At 41.0% G+C, this 22,569-nt stretch overlaps 1 protein-coding gene across 2 annotated transcripts in view; it reads right to left on the bottom strand.

Annotated features, from left to right (window-relative positions):
- LOC122648528 overlaps nucleotides 1-22,569 on the bottom strand; it is a 207,957-nt gene that overhangs the window by 24,863 nt on the left and 160,525 nt on the right. For both annotated transcript variants that reach the window (XM_043841740.1, XM_043841741.1), the window contains exons 45-53: nucleotides 18,411-18,535; nucleotides 17,752-18,261; nucleotides 13,989-14,762; nucleotides 13,813-13,886; nucleotides 13,371-13,719; nucleotides 13,157-13,255; nucleotides 12,928-13,083; nucleotides 12,087-12,268; nucleotides 11,454-11,975 (exon numbers count right to left, since the gene is read on the bottom strand). In XM_043841740.1, coding sequence (XP_043697675.1) covers nucleotides 11,454-11,975; nucleotides 12,087-12,268; nucleotides 12,928-13,083; nucleotides 13,157-13,255; nucleotides 13,371-13,719; nucleotides 13,813-13,886; nucleotides 13,989-14,762; nucleotides 17,752-18,261; nucleotides 18,411-18,535 — 2,791 coding nt within the window. The remainder of the gene's footprint in view (nucleotides 1-11,453; nucleotides 11,976-12,086; nucleotides 12,269-12,927; nucleotides 13,084-13,156; nucleotides 13,256-13,370; nucleotides 13,720-13,812; nucleotides 13,887-13,988; nucleotides 14,763-17,751; nucleotides 18,262-18,410; nucleotides 18,536-22,569) is intronic.

The raw sequence follows: 22,569 nt of genomic DNA, 5'->3' as shown, positions 1-22,569 counted from the left end.
ATATATATATATATATACTTCCCTTAAGTTTATCATGCCGTTCTAAAATTTTATAACTATTCGATACGAGTCATAAGAAAACTACAAACTAGATGGGCATTCATAATTCTTAAATGATCTTTGCATTATCTTGAATATTGTGCTTAACCATGTGATAGGGGCGCGACTTTATTGTAATTTTTTTAATTCACCATTTTGAAGTTCATTTTTGTTCCACTTTTTAGTGATTATGAATTATTCTCAGTAAACCCATTTGATTTACTATTTACCATATTAGTAAATGTAAATAATCCCAGAACCTGTAACCAGTGCTGGCAAAGAGAAGAGAGAAGATAGAAAGAGATGGAGAAGAAAAGAGAACAATGGGTGAAAAGGGCTGTACAATAGAATGTTTGTTCTACCTTACCAGCCAACATATATTTATATTAAGCCTAAAACAGAATTACAAAAGGAATATAACTCTTACCTAGTTAAGCCTAAAACCTAAATCCTAAATAGAAGCTTACTTAGACTTGGAAACTAACAATTAAAGACAAAGAAATAAAGGAAACAAACCACGATAAGGGGACTCCGCCTAACATATTACATATCTTAACACTCCCCCTCAAGCTGGAGTATACATATATCAAAGGAAAACTCCAGCTTGGACCAACACGAACAGATATGAAAGGCAGCACCAGTCTTGAACACATGTAGTAATCACCTTCCTCTGCTAGGGAGGGTCACCTTCTCCACTTCGTCCAACCTTCCATTGTTGGTGACAAAATTGTTGGCCTCTGCCCGTCTGGGCTCCTTGACTCTGAAATCCCTAAATGGATGAACTGCTTGGTAGGACACTTCCTTGGGAGCAGACCTCCCTTAAATATTGTGAAGTCGTCTCCAACAAAGCAATGGTTAACCCAAGGGACCATGGATAACAAAGCAATGGTTAACCCAAGGGACCATGGATGCTTACCTCTTAGAAAATAGAGTTTTCATCTTCAAATTCTCTGAAGAAGATGATAAGCTAAAAGCTCTTGAGGGTGGTCCTTGGCATGTGGAGAAAAATCCTATCATCCTGCGACAATGGGATCACCAACTACAACTCAACAAGGTCGATTCCCATTCCATTCTTCTGTGGATCACGCTACCAGGTCTTCCTCTCCACTTCTAGTGTGAAAAGGGTCTTAGCATTATCGGCTCTGTCGTCGGAAAACCCCTTTACTCCGATAAGAGAACCAAAAAGATGGACAGGCTGTCGTTTGCTCGGATCTGCGTTGAGGTCTCTGCCGGTGCTCTCCCTCCATCCTTAGTCACTGTTGTGGATGACGAAGGTTTCTCTTTCCATCAGAAGATTCACTTCGAAAGGCTTCCGTCCCAGTGTTTCGTTTGCAAGGCGTTTGGTCATCTCACCCAAACTTGTACTCCCAAGTCCCTTACTTCTACTGCAGTGTGCAATGAAGGCTCTACTCACAAATACCCTACCAATGACATGTGTGAAGTCGATCCTATATCGCTTGCGTCGAAGGACCCTACGGCAAAAAGCCCTGGCCACTCAAATTTTCCTCCGTCTTCGACTGCTCCGGTAGACTTTGCAGCCCGTGGGCCAAGCCGTGGCCGGGGAAGAAGCAGACACCGCCGATCCAGTCGCAAGAAGTTCCCGGTTTCAGGCTCTCCTCCCTCATGTCCGCTGGTCCAACCGCTGGTCCATCGTTATGCCATTCTCTTATCCGATGGTCTTTGCAACGATGCTACTATCCCATTTCCTGATGATTCGACCTCTGATCCTCATCTGCCCTCCGAATCGACCTGTCGCCATCCTCTGCCAGTCTCCTCTGTTCCTCATCAGACTGTCCAAGCTTCCTCTGCCCCTGTTCTTTCTCCTCCGACTTCTCCCAGAACAATCCCATCGAGCCTGGGGATTACCCACTTTCTCAAAGGTCATTCAAAGTCCTTTCTGGGCCCTCGATCCTCCTTTTCCCCATCCTCTCCCTCTCCTACCGCAACCCCTTTGGTGAATCCCTCTAACACTACCCTTGTGGTCCCTACTCCCTCTATAGCCCGACCCACCTCTCAATCCTCATTGATTAACCCTGTTGGGCCTCATGGGTCAGATCCTTTTGGCAATCTGCCCCTTTCCTCTAACCCTCCCTTGCCAGCCCACCCTTGTTTGGGCCTGAACTCCAGTAACGGGTTAACCTCCTCTTTGACCCAGTCTTTTGCCCTCACGGCCCCTAGAGTCTTTCGTCGTCATAACCCCAGCTCCCCTCCTTTCCCAAATATCCGTCCCTACATCACCTATGCCCTTCCCTGTCCGGAAAAGATTTTGCCTCTAAGCTTGGACATCAGAGACCATACCCTCTGCCATGAGCCTGCGGATTCGGGATAGAGTGTCTTTGTTGAGATTGGCTCTGGTTGTCTCCTGAAGACCGTGTATTTTTCCTTTCTTTAGTTCGCTGATTTTGTTGGGGCCCTTCCCCTCTTTTGCTTGTCCTGGCCTTTATGGTAGGACTTTGTTTTTGGCTTGTGCTGGTTTGTTCCCTCTCCCCCCCCCTTTTCTTTCCTTTGGTAATGAAATTCTTATTCATCTAGAAAAAAAAAAAACCTGTTCAAACAAAGATAGATAAAGTGCAACTCCAATGGCTACACAAAATCCCATAAAAGTGCAGCTCCTCTAGTGACTACACAAAAGTCCATAAAAGTGCAGTTCCAGTGGCTACACAAAAATCCATAAAAGTGCAGCTCCAGTGGCTACACAAAAATGCAGCTCCAGTGGCTACACAAAAGTCCATAAAAGTGCAGCTCCAATGGCTACACAAAAGTCCATCTCGAGGAAGGCACTCCAACAAACAATCAGACTCACTCCTGAGCTCCAAATCTCTGATAAAATTGCTTGCAGTAGACATCTTCACAGCTAGTAGACATCTTCAATCTCCCCCTCACGTGTAGCATTACACGTGAACAAATAACGACTAATAATCAACATCTCAAAGGACGGACATCTCAACAAATCTTATAAGCAAGAGCACCAGCAAATAAGATCCCAATAAATTAATCTTCAATCATGATCAACCACATATAATCGCTGTTAGAAGTAAGGGAGAGACGGGGAGTCGTGAATAGGGAATAGCGTCAGCCCCTATTCACGATTTCCCTATGTTGGGGGTATTTTTGTCTCTTGGTGTTATTTATCTTTTACCCTATTTAATAATGTGTTTTGGGGGCAGTCCTTCTAACGGCTGCAGTCCCAATTGTGCAGTTCTTCTTTCTCCTTCTCCTCTCTTCTTCTTTCTTTTTCTTCTTCTTCACTTAATTTAATATGGTATCAAAGCTAGGACTGTAGGAGTCAATTTAACATCCTCGAACCTTCTTCATTCTCTTCGTTTGGATCAAAACAAGGTTGCGACTTTGGAGACCTAAAGCTTTGAGGATTTTCGTGATCTTACTGTGAAGGGGATGCAGCACCCTATGCTGCAACTTTGTGGAACTGTTTGAGACTAGTTCATGTCTACATAAAAGAACTAGGTCTCAATTTTTGGTATGTATGAAGATTGAGATCGATTCAGGTGCTGTTTTGCGATTTGGAGACTGATATTGTTCTTTTTTTCTGAATCGATTTATTGGAGGGTATTTATTTTGCTGGCTGGTGTATTGGTTTCACTACAAAAATCAATTCCAGAATTTTTTCGTGGTTGATTGAAGCTCTTATCTTCTTGCTGGCTGGTGTTTGTTGGTTGTGAGTGATTGAAGATCATATCACCCTGCTGTCCTACAGTTACAGAACTGTTTGTGAATTTCAGAAGTGTTTGACAGTTGAGAAGTGCTTGCTGTCCTCTGTCCGAGACTATTCTGTGAATTTCAGAAGTGTTTGCAAGTGAAGATTCAAGGTGTTTAGTTAAGCATGGGTGATGCAAAGACGACTGTGACTGAACTGTCCTCCTCTTCTCATCGCATTACCGAAAGGAAGGTGGTTCGATTGGCCTTGACGGGACGTGATCAACAGGATCATCTCACAAAGCCAAAGCCTGAAGGAGACACGACATGGGATACAGTGGATGCACAAATATTGAGTCAGATGTTGAACTCAATGGATAATCAGATTGCAGACCTGGTTACTCACATTGACACAGTAAATGATTTATGAGAATACTTGAATGTCCTCTATTCTGGGAAGGACAACTTGTCTCGGATTTATGACCTGTCCCAAGCATTTTATAAAGTGGATCAGAAGACTCTAAGTGTAACCCAATATTTTGCGGAATTCAAGCGACTATATGAGGAGCTGAATTCTATTCTTCCTCTCACGTCTGATGTGAAGGAGATGCAGCAACAGCGCGAGTAGCTGGCTGTTATGGTATTTTTGGGTGGACTTCGAAAAGAATTTGAGCCAGTACGGTCTCAAATTCTTGGTGGGGATAGAGTCACCAATCCAGAAGCTTTTTCTCGCCTGTTATGGGTTTCTCGTGAGAACAGCCAAGACTCCACCCATGGTAATGAGAGTTCAGCACTTGCAACCTTTCCCAACCGTGGGCCTAGTGGCGGGACAGGTACGGGCAGCAGTGGTGGTGGCCGTGGTCGTGGGTCAGGGAACAGTAAAGCACCCACATCCGGTACTTCAGAGACTTCAGGACAGGTGCGCACTTGTCATCATTGTGGCAGAGCTGGTCACATTCAGCGTTTTTGTTGGAAGCTTCATGGTAAACCACCTCAGTTTGCAAATTCAGCCAGTAGTGATCCGGTGGTTACCCCTCCTTCTAAGCCTGAGGGTAAAACAGTGACTATGTCTGATGAAGACTATGAGCGGTTTACGCAATTTTAGAATTCCCAGTCATCTCAGTTCTCCACTGCTACCCTAGTTCAGCCAGGTAATGCTATTGCATGCCTATCATCTACTTCTCGTCCCTGGATCATTGATTCAGGTGCTTCGGACCATATGACTGGAGCAACAGGTATCTTTTCTTCATTTCGTGAATCTTCTTCTAATGTTGTGTTGGCCGATGGGTCTCTTGCTAAGGTTCGGGGTACAGGCACTGTGCATGTTACCCCCTCTTTGTCGTTGTCTTCCGTTTCTTACTTGCCCAAATTTCCTTTCAATTTATTATCTGTTCCAAAATTTACCAAAGCTAACAATTGTTCGGTTACCTTTTTTTCCTGATTATTGTGAGTTTCAGGATCTCCAGTCGAGGAAGACGATTGGTAGAGGTCGTGTATCTGGGGAATTGTATCTTCTTGACGACGCATCCACTGTGGCGTGTTCGAGTGTGGCACTTCCTCATCAGATTCACTGTCGTTTGGGTCATCCTTTATTGCAGAGTTTGAAGATTTTAGATAGTCGATTTCAGTCCTTGTCTAGTTTGCAGTGTGAGTCTTGTCAGTTTGGGAAACTTCACCGTGTAAGTTATCCCCCTCGAGTCAGTAACAGGGCTGTCCAACCCTTTTCTTTAGTTCATTCAGATGTGTGGGGTCCGTGTCTTGTTTCGTCTGTGTTGGGTTTTCGTTACTTTGTCACTTTTGTAGATGACTTTTCCAGAGTTACCTGGATTTATTTAATGAAGGATCGTTCTGAATTATATTCCATTTTCTGTACTTTTGTGCTTGAAATTCAGAATCAATTTACAACTTCTTTGAAAGTTCTTCGAAGTGACAATGCAAAAGAATATTTTTGTGCTCCCTTTAATGAGTTTATGGTTCAACATGGGATCATTCATCAGTCCTCTTGTGCGGATACACCTCAACAAAATGGTGTAGCTGAGAGGAAGAACAGACATTTGATGGAGGTTACTTGATCTCTTTTATTTGAGATGAAAGTGGCTAAAGTTTTTTGGGCTGATGCTGCTCTGACTGCGTGTTATCTTATTAACCGCATGCCTTCTTTTGTTTTGAGTGGTGGTATTCCATATTCTTTGTTGTTCCCTTCTTATCCGTCGTTTGTCTTACCACCACATGTTTTTGGGTGTATTTGTTTTATTCAGGATCATCGTCCTGGTCGCTCTAAGTTGGATCCTAGAGCTCTTAAATGTCTTTTCGTGGGGTATTCTAAAACCCAAAAGGGTTACCGGTGTTATTCTTTTGATCTGCGAAAGTACTTTGTTACCGCTGATGTCTCCTTTTTTGAATCTACTCCATTTGTTGCATCCTCGCTGCCTGCTTCGGAGATGGACGATGATCTCTCTCTTTATGTTGTCAATACTTCTACTCTTGTGCAGGATCCTTTGCCTACGGTGCCACCTCCTACCAAACCACTGGATGTTTTCCGTCGTCGCCCACCTGATGTACCGACACATCGCATTACACCTATGGAGAGATACAGTACCCAGACAACACCATCTACCACGTTATCCTTGCCTTCAGATTCTACCTCAGGTACTTCCTCCTCTGTTACTATACCTCCTATTTCGGATCTTGATGTTCCTATTGCTACCCGTAAGGGGGTTTGCAGTTGTACCCAGCACCCTATTGATCGTTTTGTGTCCTATGCTCGTTTGTCCTCTTCTTTTGTTGCTAGTTTATCTACTATTGACAGTTATCCTATTCCTAAGTCGGTGGGGCTGCCATGACTGAGGAATTATCTGCTCTGAAGGACAATTAGACATGGGAGCTTGTTTCTTTACCCTCTGGTAAGTCTGCTATCGGTTGTCGCTGGATCTTTGTGGTGAAGGTTAACCCTGATGGGTCTGTGGCTCGATTGAAGGCCCGTCTTGCTGCAAAGGGCTATGCCCAGGTGTACGGTGTGGACTATCTGGATACTTTCTCTCCAGTTGCAAAGCTTACTTCTGTCCGCATTTTAATTTCCTTGGCTGCTATACATCACTGGCCATTATTTCAGCTAGACGTCAAGAATGCGTTCTTGCATGGGGACCTCCTTGAGGAGGTATATATGGAGCAACCTCCTGGTTTTGTTGCTCAGGGGGAGTCTGGTAAGGTGTGTAAGCTGAGGAAATCTTAGTATGGGCTGAAGCAGTCACCACGAGCTTGGTTTGGCCGCTTTACAGATGTTGTGCTGGAGTTTGGTTTGACCCGGTCTGAGAGTGATCAGTCAGTGTTCTTCAGGCAGTCAGATGCAGGGAAGATATTTTTGGTAGTTTATGTAGATGATATTGTTATTACAGGGGATGACTCTTCAGGTATTGAGAGCTTGAAGACATATTTGGGACAGCAATTCCAGACTAAGGACTTGGGACGACTAAAGTCCTTCTTGGGTATTGAGGTAGCTCACTCAAGGAAAGGGATTTCGCTCTCACAGCGAAAATATGTGCTTGATTTACTTTCAGAGACAGGATTACTGGGCTCTAGGCCTTTGGATACTCCTATGGATCCAAATGTGAAACTCATGGCAGAGGATGGGGATGTTCTGGCTGATCCAGAGAAGTATCGAAGGCTTGTAGGGAAAACTCAACTATTTGACTGTGACCAGACCTGACATCTCTTTTCCTGACAGTGTACTGAGTCAAATTATGTCCGCCCCTAGGACAGCTCATTGGGAGGCAGTTATCAGGGTGTTGAGATATATTAAGAAGGATCCAGGCCGTGGTCTCTTGTATTCTAATCATAGTCATAAAAGGATTGAAGGATTTACTGATGCAGATTGGGCAGGATCTCCTATTGATAGAAAGTCTACTTTGGGCTATTGTGTCTTTGTTGGAGGGAACCTTGTTTCATGGAAGAGCAAGAAATAGACTGTAGTAGCTCGGTCTAGTGCAGAGTCAGAGTATCGGGCTATGGCTCATGGCACTTGTGAACTACTGTGGATTAAACAATTGATGACAGAACTTGGATTTGGTGATGATTCTCCTATGCTGTTGTGGTGTGACAGTTAAGCTGCTATTCATATTTCTGAGAATCCGGTGTTTCATGAGAGAACGAAACACATTGAGGTCGATTGTCATTTTGTTCGTGAGAAGCTGCAGCAAGGGATTATTTCCCCTCGCTATATTCGCACTGGGGAGCAACTTGCTGATTTGTTCACCAAGTCTTTGGGAAGTATGAGAGTGAATTACATTTGTACCAAGCTGGGCATGATTAACATCTATGCTCCAGCTTGAGGGGGAGTGTTAGAAGTAAGGGAGAGACGGGGAGTCGTGAATAGGGAATAGCGTCAGCCCCTATTCACGATTTCCCTATGTTGGGGGTATTTTTGTCTCTTGGTGTTATTTGTCTTTTACCCTATTTAATAATGTGTTTTGGGGGCAGTCCTTCTAACGGCTGCAGTCCCAATTGTGCAGTTCTTCTTTCTCCTTCTCCTCTCTTCTTCTTTCTTCTTCTTCTTCTTCACTTAATTTAATAGCCAATAAAAATAAGAACCCCTCATGATAGCAAACAAAATCCCAAACTTATGCAACAGATTCCACCAAAGCAAGATTATGGCAAATTTGTAATTAATCCATCAATCCCAATGCAATCCCAGGCTTAAACCAAATTATTGATCCACCAAAGAGAGGTAAAAGATAAGTACAAGGAAGTAGTGGCAATCTGGTAATTAACCAGAATTTTCAAGTGGCTCTTGGGTAGATAAATAGGGGACTGGCAGAATGGTAAATAACAGAAAGTTGAAAAAGGATGGCATAGCTGTAATTTGGTGAAATTCAGTTCAAAACACAATCCAAGCCAATGGGCAAACTTGGAATGATGAAGAAGATAAGGGTAACTTGAAATAAAATTGAGCAGAATAGTAAAGTGTAGAGGCAAACTTGGGAAGGAAACTAGAGAAAGAAAAAGATAAAGACAACCATCCCAGCAAGGCAGCAACTAAGAAATTATAAACCCATTCGAAGAAGGGACAACTCACGGAACAGAACGCCCAAAAAGTAGGATTCTTCAAGTCTTCAACCTCTCAGTAAAACTAGAAAAGATACGATTCCAGCAAAGGCAGATTAAACAAAAAAACCTGCAACTCCAAATAGACGGTCGAAGATTAAACAAAAAACCTGCCACTCCAATCTGGCGGTAGGACTCAGAACCAGATCTGAGTTCCAACTGGTTTCTCACAACAAACGAAGGGGGAAACAGAAACAAATCTATAGCAGCAATCAAAGCAGAAAATCGATCCTGGAAGGTAGGCCAGCAGCAATTGAAGCCGTATCAAGAAGAAGTCGATTAGAAGGAGAAGGAAATCCCAGCAACATACTAGATGCAACGATACAAATCAAATATGAAATAGGAATCGATGGCAGCAACATCAGCATCGATAGGAGCATTACAAGTGCAAATCGATTCAGCGAATCGATACCCAGATAAGCAAACGAAAAGCAGTGGCAGCCGACTCCAGGAGACAACATAGACTCCATCAATCAAACCTTCAAACCAACAAATATCAGAAACCATAGCAGCAACAGATATAATCAAAGAACCAATGAACCACTCAACATCAAACAGAAAGGGCTTCAACAATATCAAAACGCCATCAACAATCGACTACCATATTCAGCGATTTCATAACCCCAAAATCGATACCAGAAACCAAACAATCCATGCGGCAGAATAAACACCACTGCCAGAAAACTTTCGAACCCAACATGTATGATTCATCATACTATACTTCAGTGTTCAGCATACGAAACCCTAGTTCTTCTTCTTCTTTTATGAACTAGGGTTTCCTTCTTCAAACCAGAAACTCAAAACGACTCTCAAAACGGCTATTATGGAGAGAATCAGTTACTGGTTACAACCGCTCTGATACCATGTAAAGAATCCAGAGAACCTGTAACCAGTGCTGGCAAAGAGAAGAGAGAAGATAGAAAGAGATGGAGAAGAAGAGAGAACAATGGGAGAAAAGGGCTGTACAATAGAATGTTTGTTCTACCGTACCAGCCAACATATATTTATATTAAGCCTAAAACAGAATACAAAAGAAATATAACTCTTACATAGTTAAGCCTAAAACCTAAACCCTAAATAGAAGCTTACTTAGACTTGGAAACTAACAATTAAAGACAAAGAAATAAAGGAAACAAACCACGATAAGGGCCCCTATCATATTACATATCTTAACAGTAAACATATAATTCACTTATAAGGTTACTCAGTTTATTTCAGAAATTTATACTGTAAAAGGCTTGTGTATCTTGGGTTAGAGTTTTGGTTCAACAGTCACATCAGCATTTCTTTAAGAGTCCTTAATTGTTTCAGCATTAATTATTTTAGATTTAGACTTTGTTTGTTCAAGTTACAGATGGAGTAGGAGCATAGACGTCCATATAATAATGATGTGTAACAAATTCTAATGCAATTATAATTATAGAATAGAATAATTTGGATGCCCAAGGGTATACTTGGGTAAGCGGTTGTGCCATTCATACCTTTTGTTGCAGGGTCCAAGGGATTAGAGGGTGGGCCTTGGTGAAACGATAAGGTTGCTCCACTGTGACAAAGTGGTCATGGGTTCTGGAAATAGTCTCTCTGCGAAAGCCAGGGGTAAGGCTGCGTACATTATGACCCTCCCTAGAACCCGCAGTGGCGGGAGCCTCGTGCACTGGGTATGTCCTTTAAGGAATTAGATGGAGAGAGCTCCTCAAGTATATGAAGGCACTATGTACCTGAACAAACCGATGCAGGACAATAGCTCTATAACTTCCGATACCTTTGTTATTAGCTGCAGCAGTTGTTTATATTTTGCTTTTCATCAGTGATTCTTCCAACTGGTAAGATTTTAGGTTGCTTTCTTTCTTTTAATTCTCGATTTGTTTATGCTACCAGGTCAGAGGAACTGTTTTTTGATTTTTATGTTGTTTATTATTGAACCTGAAGCTATTATGCAATTTTCAAGATTCCTCATATTTTATCAACTTAGGTTATTTGTTGGCAACTGGTGAAGTAAAAAATCAACTCATCTAAAACCACTAACCCAATGATGAGAACAAACAATTTTCTCCCAACCAGTTTGCTTTCTTGTGCCATGCTATAAATGCATTTTGCAAAGTTCCAGCGATTTGGATTTGAATCCAACATTTTCTTCAATCTCTCTCCCTTCTCAAATAATTAAAAATCTTATTTTTCCAGAGTTCACTTCTGCATTTAACAACCACTTTCTGTATCTAGCAACACCAACGCGTAGGGGTTATACCAGGCCCATAACCACCAGAGTTCAAAGATTTTTATAACTTCTTGCAATGAAAAATACCCATCACTAAGAATGGAGACATCCTAGAAATAGCTACATCAAGAAATAAAAATGATACCCTTATAAAGAATGAAGGTGATGTCATTAGAAATCCAAATTCCCAAAGTGTAGTATATATCGAAGAAGTGATGTCCAATGGTAAACTACAAATTCTGATCTATGCAATCAGAGCATGCCATTCCAAAGAAATATACTACGCCTTATCCCAACTAAATGGGGTCGGCTACATGGATTCGAGTAAGGACAGAGTATAAATAATAAAAATAAAAGGAAAGGAACAAAACAACCTCAACTATAATTCAGCAAAAAACCCAACTAAATGGGGTTGATATGTAAGTATATAATATTGCAGTCTTACCTGCTGGTGGTGCCCCCATCATAACCAGTTGAATATGAAACAAAAACCCTCTCCAAGTATAAGTATGCAAGCTCTCGTGGTCTATGATCTATTAGAGAAATTCCAACAACACCCAGCTCAATTATAACCTCTATAGGAGCAGTATCAATCTGTTGGGTTCTTTGCATACAAGAGATGCCCCAATTTCCAATAGATGCCAGGACATTGTTTTGTTCCTGTACATTTGAATCTGATGACCTGTCTTCAATGAATCTCACAACCATAATAACACCAATTTCTACAATTTGAAGCTGTACTCCTGGTGCTGTCTCATCTGCAGCATATACTCCTGTCTTATCCAAGCTGAACTTTTGGACAGATATATTACTCCCATTCTTGATCTCAGCATCGATTTGTCTATGTCCATATGGATCTTCCCAACAGAAATTTGTAGTTGACAGGGATTCTAATTGAATCCAGGCATTATCATCTAAGCCAGACTGGCGTATCCTGATTGTCTTGCTCACTATTCTGTTCTCCAGTCTGTCAATGCAGAATGATATTTTATTTGTTTATCTTTTACATGATAACATATTGCAATGTGCTTATAAAGGTGCTAGTATGAAGCTTCTATATAGATACAAAGGAATATACCTGATAGGACCATTTGTAGATCCTAAACGGAACACAACTACAAAACGTGATCCCTCCTCATAGCCTCGAATTTCTGTCCTCACAAATCTCCTGGCACCATTATGTTTTCTCAAAACTAGATAGATGGTGTCCTCTTTCACAATTTCAACAGGAAAACACCATTCCGTATCCTCCAGTCGAGCCTACGAATCATAAAGTACATTGAAATTAGTTAATCATTTAGTGCATACTTTACTCCTCATATACAACATTTGAAAGAATCCACAAGTCTAACAAGTTACTCTATTTTGGCACTGTAACAAGTACAAAGTTCAATTCTTTTTCTCTGCCTGTTTTTATCCTCAATTGTCTCAACTCTGAACTTTGTTCAGTTGTCTTATTCTTTTCATGTGCAAACAAAATAGTTTTCCTTGTATTGGTTTCTGCCATCTACAATTTATGGTTGCTGATAATCAGGCAGATTTTCAAATTTGATACCCACCCTTCCTCAGTGAACCATAATAAAGTCCAAGTAGTTTGAAATTTCTATCTTATTCTGATAGAAGGTATATGATTTTGTGAAATTGACAATTTTTTCTCACATTTCCCCATTTACAGGATAACTATTATAGAGAAAGGAAAATTAAACTTGACATAATTCTTCTTAATGCAATTTCAATAATTTTTTGTTGTTTTTCAGATATTATTAGACTATACATTAACTGAATAAGGACTGGACTTGAATAGAGACTCAATGTGCATGGGAGGAGGAAGATGGGAGATTACAATGTCAGTGATCACATATAAATTTGATAAAAAGAAAATAAACTTGTATAATGAGGGATGGTAAGACTTTGAAAACCTGGAATTTATCAGGCCTCCCTGTTTCACGAAATACAAACGGGACTCTTGAGTCAGATGTACGTAAGATCTTGGGCTCATCTTCACTACTTAGCTTGATAAACATATTTTGACCAAGTCTGTTCGTGAATGTCATGAACGGCCGGACAGACATTACCTAAAAGGAAAACAAGCTCCAAATATATCATTTCCAGGATAAGTCCACCAAGGGTATGAAGTTTCGTAACTACCTTCGTAGGAATTGATTGATAGGGGCATGGTTTTGAGGATATAAAGAGCCGGATGCAGTTACCATCAGAATCATAAGCAGAGAGATCCATTGAGCCTTCCTAAAAGAGAGAGAGAGAGAGAGGAGGGGGGGGGGGGATAAAGAACCTTAATAGTCTGTTGACCTCTTTAAAGATGAAATAAAGGAGAGGAGGAGGAATTCAGGATGAAACTAACCAGGTCCCCAAGAGGAGTAAGGTCTCTAACAGGTCCAAATTGTTCTTTGCCTGATTGACTTATAGACACTGAGAGGCCAACAAGTTTAAAGTTTAGTGCAGAATCGATGCTATATCCGTCAAATATTTCCTCTTCAGTGATCTCCTCAAGGATTACTTCATTTCTCTGCTTTGAAGGGAATGGGAGAGAGAAATTCCGTTTTTTCCTCTTCACTGATCTATCTACAACCCTATATGTAAGGGAAGGACATCTGGCACTGGCAATCCAGTAGGGAGCATAGACTCTAACAACCTTTGCCACAATATGCTGTTCTTTATTTGGGATTTGTTCAAGAATGACATGAACGATCCTGCAAAGAAACAGGCATTACACAAATGGACAGTGAAAGAAGAAAAAAGAGACGAGAAAGATATTTCCGCAGCATGTGGTGTTCATGGCAAACCTTCCAGAAAATGAACTTCTAAAACTTATTGTTTTGGATGGAACCTTGCTGGGATGGGATATGATGACAGCTTCCTGAAATGGAACAAAACTGTGAGAAGAAATGTAGTTGTTGAGAAATAATGCAATTTACCTGGGGGGGGGGGGGGGGAAGAAAAGATTTCACTTAGAGCTTACGTGCATTGGAAGCCATCCTCTTTGTGGAAGCAGTGAAAAGTACAAAGGGTTTCTCAGGTCAGCGTTGTATATCTTCACAGTTTCTCCAGGTAGAAACACTCCTTGAGAGCAGTGAATGAACTGACCACTAGCTTGCCTTTCAAGAACAGAAAATTCCGCTGATAGGGGAAGAAAATTAATGATGGATAGCGGAGATTTAATCACAATATTCCAATCCTGAATAGAATCTGAATGAATATCTTTCCCAATCTCTGTGGCTTGTATGCTCAAACAGAACCACAACCCTGACCCACAATTTGAAGAACTGTTATTTACTCGGGTGCAGCACAACAGTTTCTCAGATTCAGTAAGAGTTGATACACAAATTTCTGAGATTCCTTTAGGTTGACCAGAAGCGTCCAACTGATCATTCCCATCAAAAACTGAGCTCCAAGAGTATTCATCAGGATCATTGACATTCCATGGTCTTAACTGCAGGATGTATAATCCAGGATGTGTCACACCTGAAAGAGGAAGAGGAATTGTATCTCCAGGTTTCAGTAACCCGACTGATATTTGCTGCCTTACATTATTGGAGATTTGTTTCCTATTCCTGATCCATCTCCTTTTCCTTGCATAGTTAATGAATTTTAAGTGATTATATGTCTCCGGCCACTTTAAGTGTTCAATGTCTGGAGCATAAACCCAGCCATCAGCAGTGTTCACAGATGCATTATCAACATGCCAATCATCAACCCATTCCCAACCTGATGGCAAATCAACTCGAGAATTTTCCTGTAAAATATAAGAAGAGTTAGAGATAACCTATTTAATCTAATCTGTCTTGAAATTAAAAAACACAAAACATTCATATTTGATCAAGAAATGAATCAAATCATTCAGTGCTATGATCCAATATAGAGATTGTTGAACTAGAACTCTCATTTGTATGCTTCTATGAGTAAACACTCGTCAGTCTCATTTATAAAATTTATCCAATGCTACGTTGTCTACCAATTTAACTACTAAAGTACCGATGGTGAAGTAAAGAAACACATAACCAACTTCAGTATGCTAAAGCCTAAAACGTATAGCCATATTGCCTTCACAATACCTGACAACTACCCCCCCCCCCCCGGGCTGTGTTTTCTATTTTTCTGGATATTGTCTTTGGATATACTAGTGGGCGAGCCTTGGAGCAACGGTTAAGTTGCGTTATTGCAACCTCTTGGTTGCGGGTTCAAAACTTGGAAACATCCTCTCCTGCGAAGCAGGGGGTAAGGCTGTGTACATTTCCCCCTCCTAGACCCTGCAGTAGCCGGAGCCTCGTGCACTGGGACGCTCTTATTGTCTCTGGGTATATTCTTGTATATGCCTTGCATAAGTTCTATAATGCATATTGTGGCTTCAGTTACTGGTTTCCAGTGTGGTTGCTAGTTGTTTAAATAAGTATATAAAGCACCTGACTGTACAGGTTGCTCTCTTCATTTCTTTTGAATGCAACCACTTCATAAAAACTAAAGTAGATAAAGCTACAGCACCATATACCACAACAATGAAGAACCAATGGACCATGAGACCCGAAACAAGAAAGAATAGGTACAGCCCTCAATGAAGGAGAAAAAAAATCAGCAAGAAACCCAAGATTGATAGAAATACACCACCCTTACAACAATAAAAAAGGAAGTGTAACAAGGGACGGATCCTATGTTTAGGGACAGCCCAGAATTCATAAGGGATGGCATTCCCAAAACACAAATTGGGTGCTCCTATGTTTAAGGGCAGCCCAGACTTCATGTACGTTGCACCCCATGTTGGCAAGATTCAGTCAACACTTAGTTGGAAGGCTAAACTAATTCCTAATGGTCGTAAACAACTTTCTTAAACATGTCCTCTTGAGCAAGGTTCGAAAACTCGGGTCTGAAACTTGGTATTCAGTCTATTTTAGGCCATTTAAACACAATGACACTATCAGATTTTGCAAAAACAAAGTCCAAATAGGAGTTTCACTTAATGGGAAAGCAGGACAGATACTTATGCTAGAAACCAGGACAGACACAGGACAAACACACTTATTTATATTAAGTAAATGCTTTTGTATTTGTATTTCATTTACTTAAGATATTATTCATAAATAAGCAAGTACCCCCCTATTTGAATCCAATAAAAATAGTTAAAAAATCAAATTCTAAAAAGAAAAAAAGTCAACCCCCCAGTTCAAGAACAAAAACTGGATTTTCGGCGGTAGGTGCAATTTTCAACTTTCTAATGCTGGGGTTTTTCTCAAATCAAAAAATTCCATAAATCTTAATATGGTAAAACATTGCTAAAAACCAAAAGTGCGGAAAAATATTCATTTGTTTTGATGTCCAAAAATATATTTTCATTCACAGCGATTTTGACAGCATTCACGCACACCGAATCAAGTTTGACCGGTACATAACTCCTTCAATATAATCAGATTTAAGCAATCTTGGACTTGTTGGAAAGCTTTCAAAACAAAGCTGTCCAACAAGTCCAAGATTGCTAAAATCTGATTTATATTGAAAGAGTTATTTACTGGTCAAACTTAATTTGGTGTGCGCGAATGCTGTCAAAATCGCTTTGAATGAAAATAGTTTTTTGGACATCAAAATAAATGAATATTTTACCGCACTTTTGGTTTTTAGCAATGTTTTACCATAATAAGATTTATGGAATTTTTAGCATTATAAAGTTGAAAATTGCACCTACCGCCGAAATACAAATACAAAAACATTTACTTAAATGATATTAGGCATAAATAAGTGTCTGTCTTGGTTCCTGACATAGATAGGTGTCCGTATACCAAGATTTTCCAGCAAGATCTCGAGATCTGGCACTGATATAAGGGACCTACATGGGCATTTTCCTAGATCAAACCGAGATCTCGACCGGGATCCAAGATTTCGGACAGATCTCGGCGAGATATTGACATTTTGAGACTCGTAGGCAGTCTTGTCTTGGGATTTCGAAAAACCGAGAAACTTGGCGAGATCTCGTGAGTTCTCGAACTATGCTCTTGAGCAAGGCTAGATATATTTTGGTTTCTATTCCTGTTCCATTTTGGTGATTCATTCCGTGAATAGAATAACGACCAAGTTCTTTAAGGAGAAGGTGAGTTTGGGGACCAGCATAATAGAATTCATAGGCTAACAGACCTGTTGAAGAAGGTAGTAGGGCTTTGTTCTAATGTCATATGTTCAGGATAGCTTTAAATTCAAGATGGATATGCAGGTTATTAATAGAAGATTCTGTAGGAAATTATACCATTACTAACTACGCCCCTCTTGCTCATGTTATTGAAGCTGCTGTTATACATTACTACTCTAGACTTTGGAAAGAAATTGTGAATGATTTGCTCAAGCCTTAATACTCTAGACTTTGAAAAGACAGTGAAAGACTTGCCAGATGTGCTATGTAATTCAACTTGGCTTGTTAGTAAAGGGAACTCCGACTTTTGGCCTGGCATTCAATATGACCAGAAAAGTTATATCAATGTAAAAAAACAGTGGAAAAAGAACACAGCAAGTTCAAATCATAGTCTTGTTAAACGATGAATAAGATGACATTAAAATGAGATTAGCATATGTGTCTGTTCATTGTCCACCAAAAAGAAATTGAAGAAAAAGAAAATCTTTGCAAGAGAGAGACGATATTATGCACCAAGCAATGGATTCAGAAAATCGGATAAAGCCACCACTACTTAGCCAGTCCACATGATTTCATAAGGTAAAGCATGTGACACACAATTAACATTTCTCACCTCATGGGAGTCCCCACCTCCAAAATGATCTTGTCTAGGTTGAGTGGAACAACCAACCCAGCCAATGGCTGGATTGTACTTTTCAGTTTCAAAGAACTCATCTGTTTCAATTCTTTCACCTTCTAATGCTTCATCTTCATGTTTCACACCATCATTTATTGTACTTAAGTTTTCATGACAGGTTTTGGGTCTGAGGCACAGATCAAGCACAATATCTGTATTATTACGGACAGACACCAGTGACCGAATAGTTACGTATCTGTTTCCATCTTTAACATTCACTTCACTAGCAACAACATCATTTCCAAGGCGCCAGCAAGCTGCAGATGCTGCATAGTTTAGCCTTACAGTCGTCCACGGTCCTTCCCTTGTAGGACTGATCTGAATAGACCCACGTTTTCTGCTACTTGTTGAGACTTGCTCGTCATTTTCAACTTGAAGATTTGGTGAAAGAAGTACAGCACATCGTATTCTCCCATGGAACTTATACTTATCTCCTTGAGCGATAGACTACACGATCAATGTTACGTTTAGTACTTTCTTTCGCTTAAAGATAGTTCAGAAAGCAATGCATTTAAAATAAAGGCATCATCCAACCCTAAGTAAAAAACAAGAACAATGAAATAATAAAAAATAATGATATGCAAGAACATATTCACCATAGTTTCTGCCAAGGATAATTCTATCCATGACAATTCACCAACTGAATCATAAGAATTTGAACTTTCGTGGAGATTGCTAGCTATCTGTGCCAGAGGAGCTGAATAGCATCCAACAGATTCATCTGTAAAATAAAAAGCTCTTGTCAATGAATATCAACAAATATCCAGCTCCTACAATCAGAAGAAAAAAAAGAGATATTAGTGATTGCAACATGTACTGATAATTTTAATTGAAGAACATTATATAACTGCCAAGGATATTTGGGACAGTGTCTCTAGGACTTTTGACCGAGTGGGTAACTTGGCGAAGGTCTACCAACTCCTTCAGAAAATAATCACAATGAAACAGGGAGACAGGACTATTTCTGAGTACTATAACACTGCTATTGGCCTTTGGGAGGTATGATCACTATAGGGACCTCCAACTGTCCGACCTTGAGGATGAGCAAAAGTATATAGAAGGCATGAGAAGGAACAATTCTTGATTCTTCTTGGTGGGCTGAACCAGGAGTTGGTAGACCTTCGCCAACAGTCCAACCTGAGCTACGATGTCATCAACCCATCACAAAACAGTCCTTAACCACAAGAAAATCTGGGGTGAAACACCCCCTGTTGCAGAAAATAAGTCAAGAGCCCTAAGAGATTGATTACAGCTTCACCTTCTTATTGTGGGGATGACGAAGGCTATGGAGAACCAAGTGGAGTTGCTTGAGCTTGTACCCAGTAATCAGAATAGCTTTGATACCATGTAAATAAACAGAGAAAGAAGAAGAAGGAAGAAGAGAGGAAGAGGAGGAAGAAGAAGAGAAGAGGGCCAAAGAGCAGCTCTCACGTTAAAGAGAGAGGGCTGCGATATATTTTCATATAAAGAGGGTTAGGGATTACAGGGGTCAAAAGGGAAAAGGTATTAATTAAAGAGAGGAGATCCTCTCGGTATTAGTGCCAGAATTCTGACACTAATCCCGAGAGAGATATTCTCCCTCTCAACAAGTATGAACCTATATGGTTACAAATTTTGGGCCGTTTACCTCTACCCTCTCTCGATGAAGTATGTAGGTACTTTGCAAAGTGAGGAGACTAGAAGAGTGGCCATTGAGACTTTACCATCTCTAGAGTGATCTGCTCTTACCTCTAGCTCCCATCTCTGTTGAACATGGCCATACCATCTCAGGCGACTTTTTTTTGGGTGAATAAATAAATCTATTACCAAACCCCAGGAGGGGGTGGGGGGGGAATACAAGGGGGAGAAAGAAAGAGGGGGGGAGGATAAAGGAAACAAGCCTCAAGCTACCCAAGAAGAGGTAGGAGGCTGCAAGAGAGAAATATCAAGACCCCAGGATACAACAATATGACTGTTCCTTGGGATATAAAAAATGGACCTATGAGGGATAAAGCTGAGCTTGGAGGACACATCGAAAGAGATGGCTTTCCAAATCATAAGATCTAGATTTGGAGGTCCATCTCCTAAGATTCCGCTCCATCCAAATGTGATAAATTGCAGAACCAAATACAAGCTTACCAACAGTGTCACAGATGGTGCTACCAGAGAATGTCATGTCAAGCCAGAGCCATTGTCTATCAAAGGCCAGAGGTCTCCTGCACCGAGGCCAAATGGTATTGAGGGATTTTTTCCAGGTGGTGGAGGAAAAAGGGCAGTCAAAGAAGAGGTGGGCAATATCCTCGTCACCATTCCAGCAGAAGATGCACGAAGGGGGGACAAGGATGTGTCTATGGAGAAGGAAGGCTTGGGTTGGGAGGCAAAGGCTAAGGGTTCTACAGGTTGTAAAGCTATGGCGAGGGATATGGACTTTGAACCAGACTAACTTATGCCAGGGGACCATCCTAACAAAATTCTAGGCCGATCTAGAGCTAAAGAGGCCATTGGGGGAGGAAAGCCAAATGACCTTATCCACATGAGATGGGGGGGAGGGGAAGGGATGGCCAGATTTGGGATAGGATGGTGGAATGGAGGAAAGGAGGGGGGGACCAAGAGCCTTGAGAGATGATGAAGGAGAGGGGGTAGATTTGGGGATGCCCGAAGAATAGATCTGCCAAGGGCTAAAGACATTGTAAAGAACCCCTAGGGGGTGCCAGGGATCAAGCCAGAGGGAGATGGAGGAGCCATCGACAATGGAGGAGGAGGTAGCTCTAAGAGCAAGGGGCGAAGGAGGAGGACCTTACGCCAGACCCAGGAAGAGTCAGGGGGGATAGGGACAGTCTAGATGGAATCCTGCTTTAAAAGTTGGGAGTAGACCTAGTTGACCCAGATGGAGTCATGCCTATAGGAGATTTTCCAAATGAGCTTCAGAATGGCCGCAGTATTGGAGTCACGGATGCGACGAATACCCATGCCTCCTTCGGATTTGGGGAGGCAAATGGACTTCCAACTAATTGAGTGGAGGAACTTGGAAGTTTCTTTCCCTTTCCAGAGAAAAGCACAGAAAACGCTTTCCACAGCTTTGATGGTGGCTTTAGGGATACCATAAATGCTACACCCAAGGTACTAAAACTCGGGTCTCGGTACCAACTCGGCCCTTGGAAAAACCGAGTCGAGTCGAGATCTCGCCGAGTTGGTGCATTTTTTTTTTTCCCAACTCGAAGCCTCAACTCGGTGGGTTTCAGACCTAGTTTGGGTCTGAAACTTGGTATTCATCCTATTTTAGGCCATTTAAACACAATGGCACTATTAGATTTTGCAAAAACAAAGTCCAAATATGAGTTTCAATTCGGTCCATAGGTTGGTAGGCGATGACGTACTAAAATACCCACTCTACACATAATTTAGTAATAAAAAGCAAGCAAAACATTCAATTAATAGCTAAACAACTTAAATAAGAATTAGAAATGTTAAAGTGATACATCAAACTGTTTAACAGTGTTACAACTATCATCACATAAAATGACTTTGAATCAAGTATTCAGTTCCCGCTAGTATCACATAGTCTTCCCATGACATAATGTTGCTGTAAATCATGGTACAAAATTTCGCCGATATATTAGTGGATTTCGGAAATTTCGGTAGTGCCAAGACGAAATGTGAAAACGAAACGAAAAAAGTACATATTTTGACGATATTTCGGGATATTTCGAAACATTTCGGTATGTCACCGAAATATCGCCGAAATATGGCATATGCCACTTAAAGGGTCAAGTGACCCATGCCATAAATACCATATCTCGCAAGTCTCGGTTGAAATTTCGACCGAGACCCACAGAGACCTCCATAACTCTATTTTGCTTCTGTTTTTGCTTTCTTCCACTCTTCTAACTTGGATCCAAGCATTGTTCTTCTTCATTTTCGACAGATTGTCGCCGGAAACACGTCGGAGCTTCATCCAAGCTCATCCTCTAAGGATTTTTCACTTCTAATGAGTTTTAATTAGTTTGTTTAAATTTCTTTTATGTCTTTGACTGCCTAATCAATGTGTATTTAACTATTTATATATTAGGGTCAGTGACCATATATTGTCAATTAAGGGTGCAAGCCCAAAACACCACTTTGAGTTCTTTTTTTTGCAATATGAAGGTTTAAATGTGTTTATTTAGCTTAAATAAGGGTGTCCATGAAGTATCAGGCCTAGATATGGCCAAAAACCCACCGATATGGACTGCCGAAATATTACAGAAAAAATGCAATATTTCAGCGAAATTTCGACATATTTCGGATATCTCGGTAGGCCTGAGATACCGATATATCGCAAAATTTTATACCTTGGCTGTAATGTTGCATATAGTGCTCCACAGCAAGCATATAAGAGTTCTGCTGAGTTAGGTAAGTAAATACATAGTAGATGGGTCATTTCCATAGGTTAACCAGAGAACTCGACCCGAGATCCGAGATCTCACCGAGATATGTCGAGTTCTGTCGAGTTAGGTAAGTAAACACATAGTAGATGGGTCATTTCCATGGGTAAACCCAAGAACTCGACTAGAGATCCGAGATCTCGCCGAGATCTGGTATTATTTTGTATCGTATCCCATCTCGTCTCTGTTTCTCAAAAAACTCGCTGAGATCTCGCGAGTTCTCGAACTACGGCTACACCAATAGATATAAGAAGCTTGGAGAACCGATCTAATGCATTCAAGCCTTCCCGCATAGGATAGGAGTTTAGCTTTCCAAAGTTAAAGCCGTTTCCGGATATTGTCAAGCATGGGA

This window comes from Telopea speciosissima, chromosome 1 (assembly GCF_018873765.1).
Source record: "Telopea speciosissima isolate NSW1024214 ecotype Mountain lineage chromosome 1, Tspe_v1, whole genome shotgun sequence".
NCBI lineage: Eukaryota > Viridiplantae > Streptophyta > Magnoliopsida > Proteales > Proteaceae > Telopea > Telopea speciosissima.
This window is presented reverse-complemented; position numbering and strand designations above follow the sequence as displayed.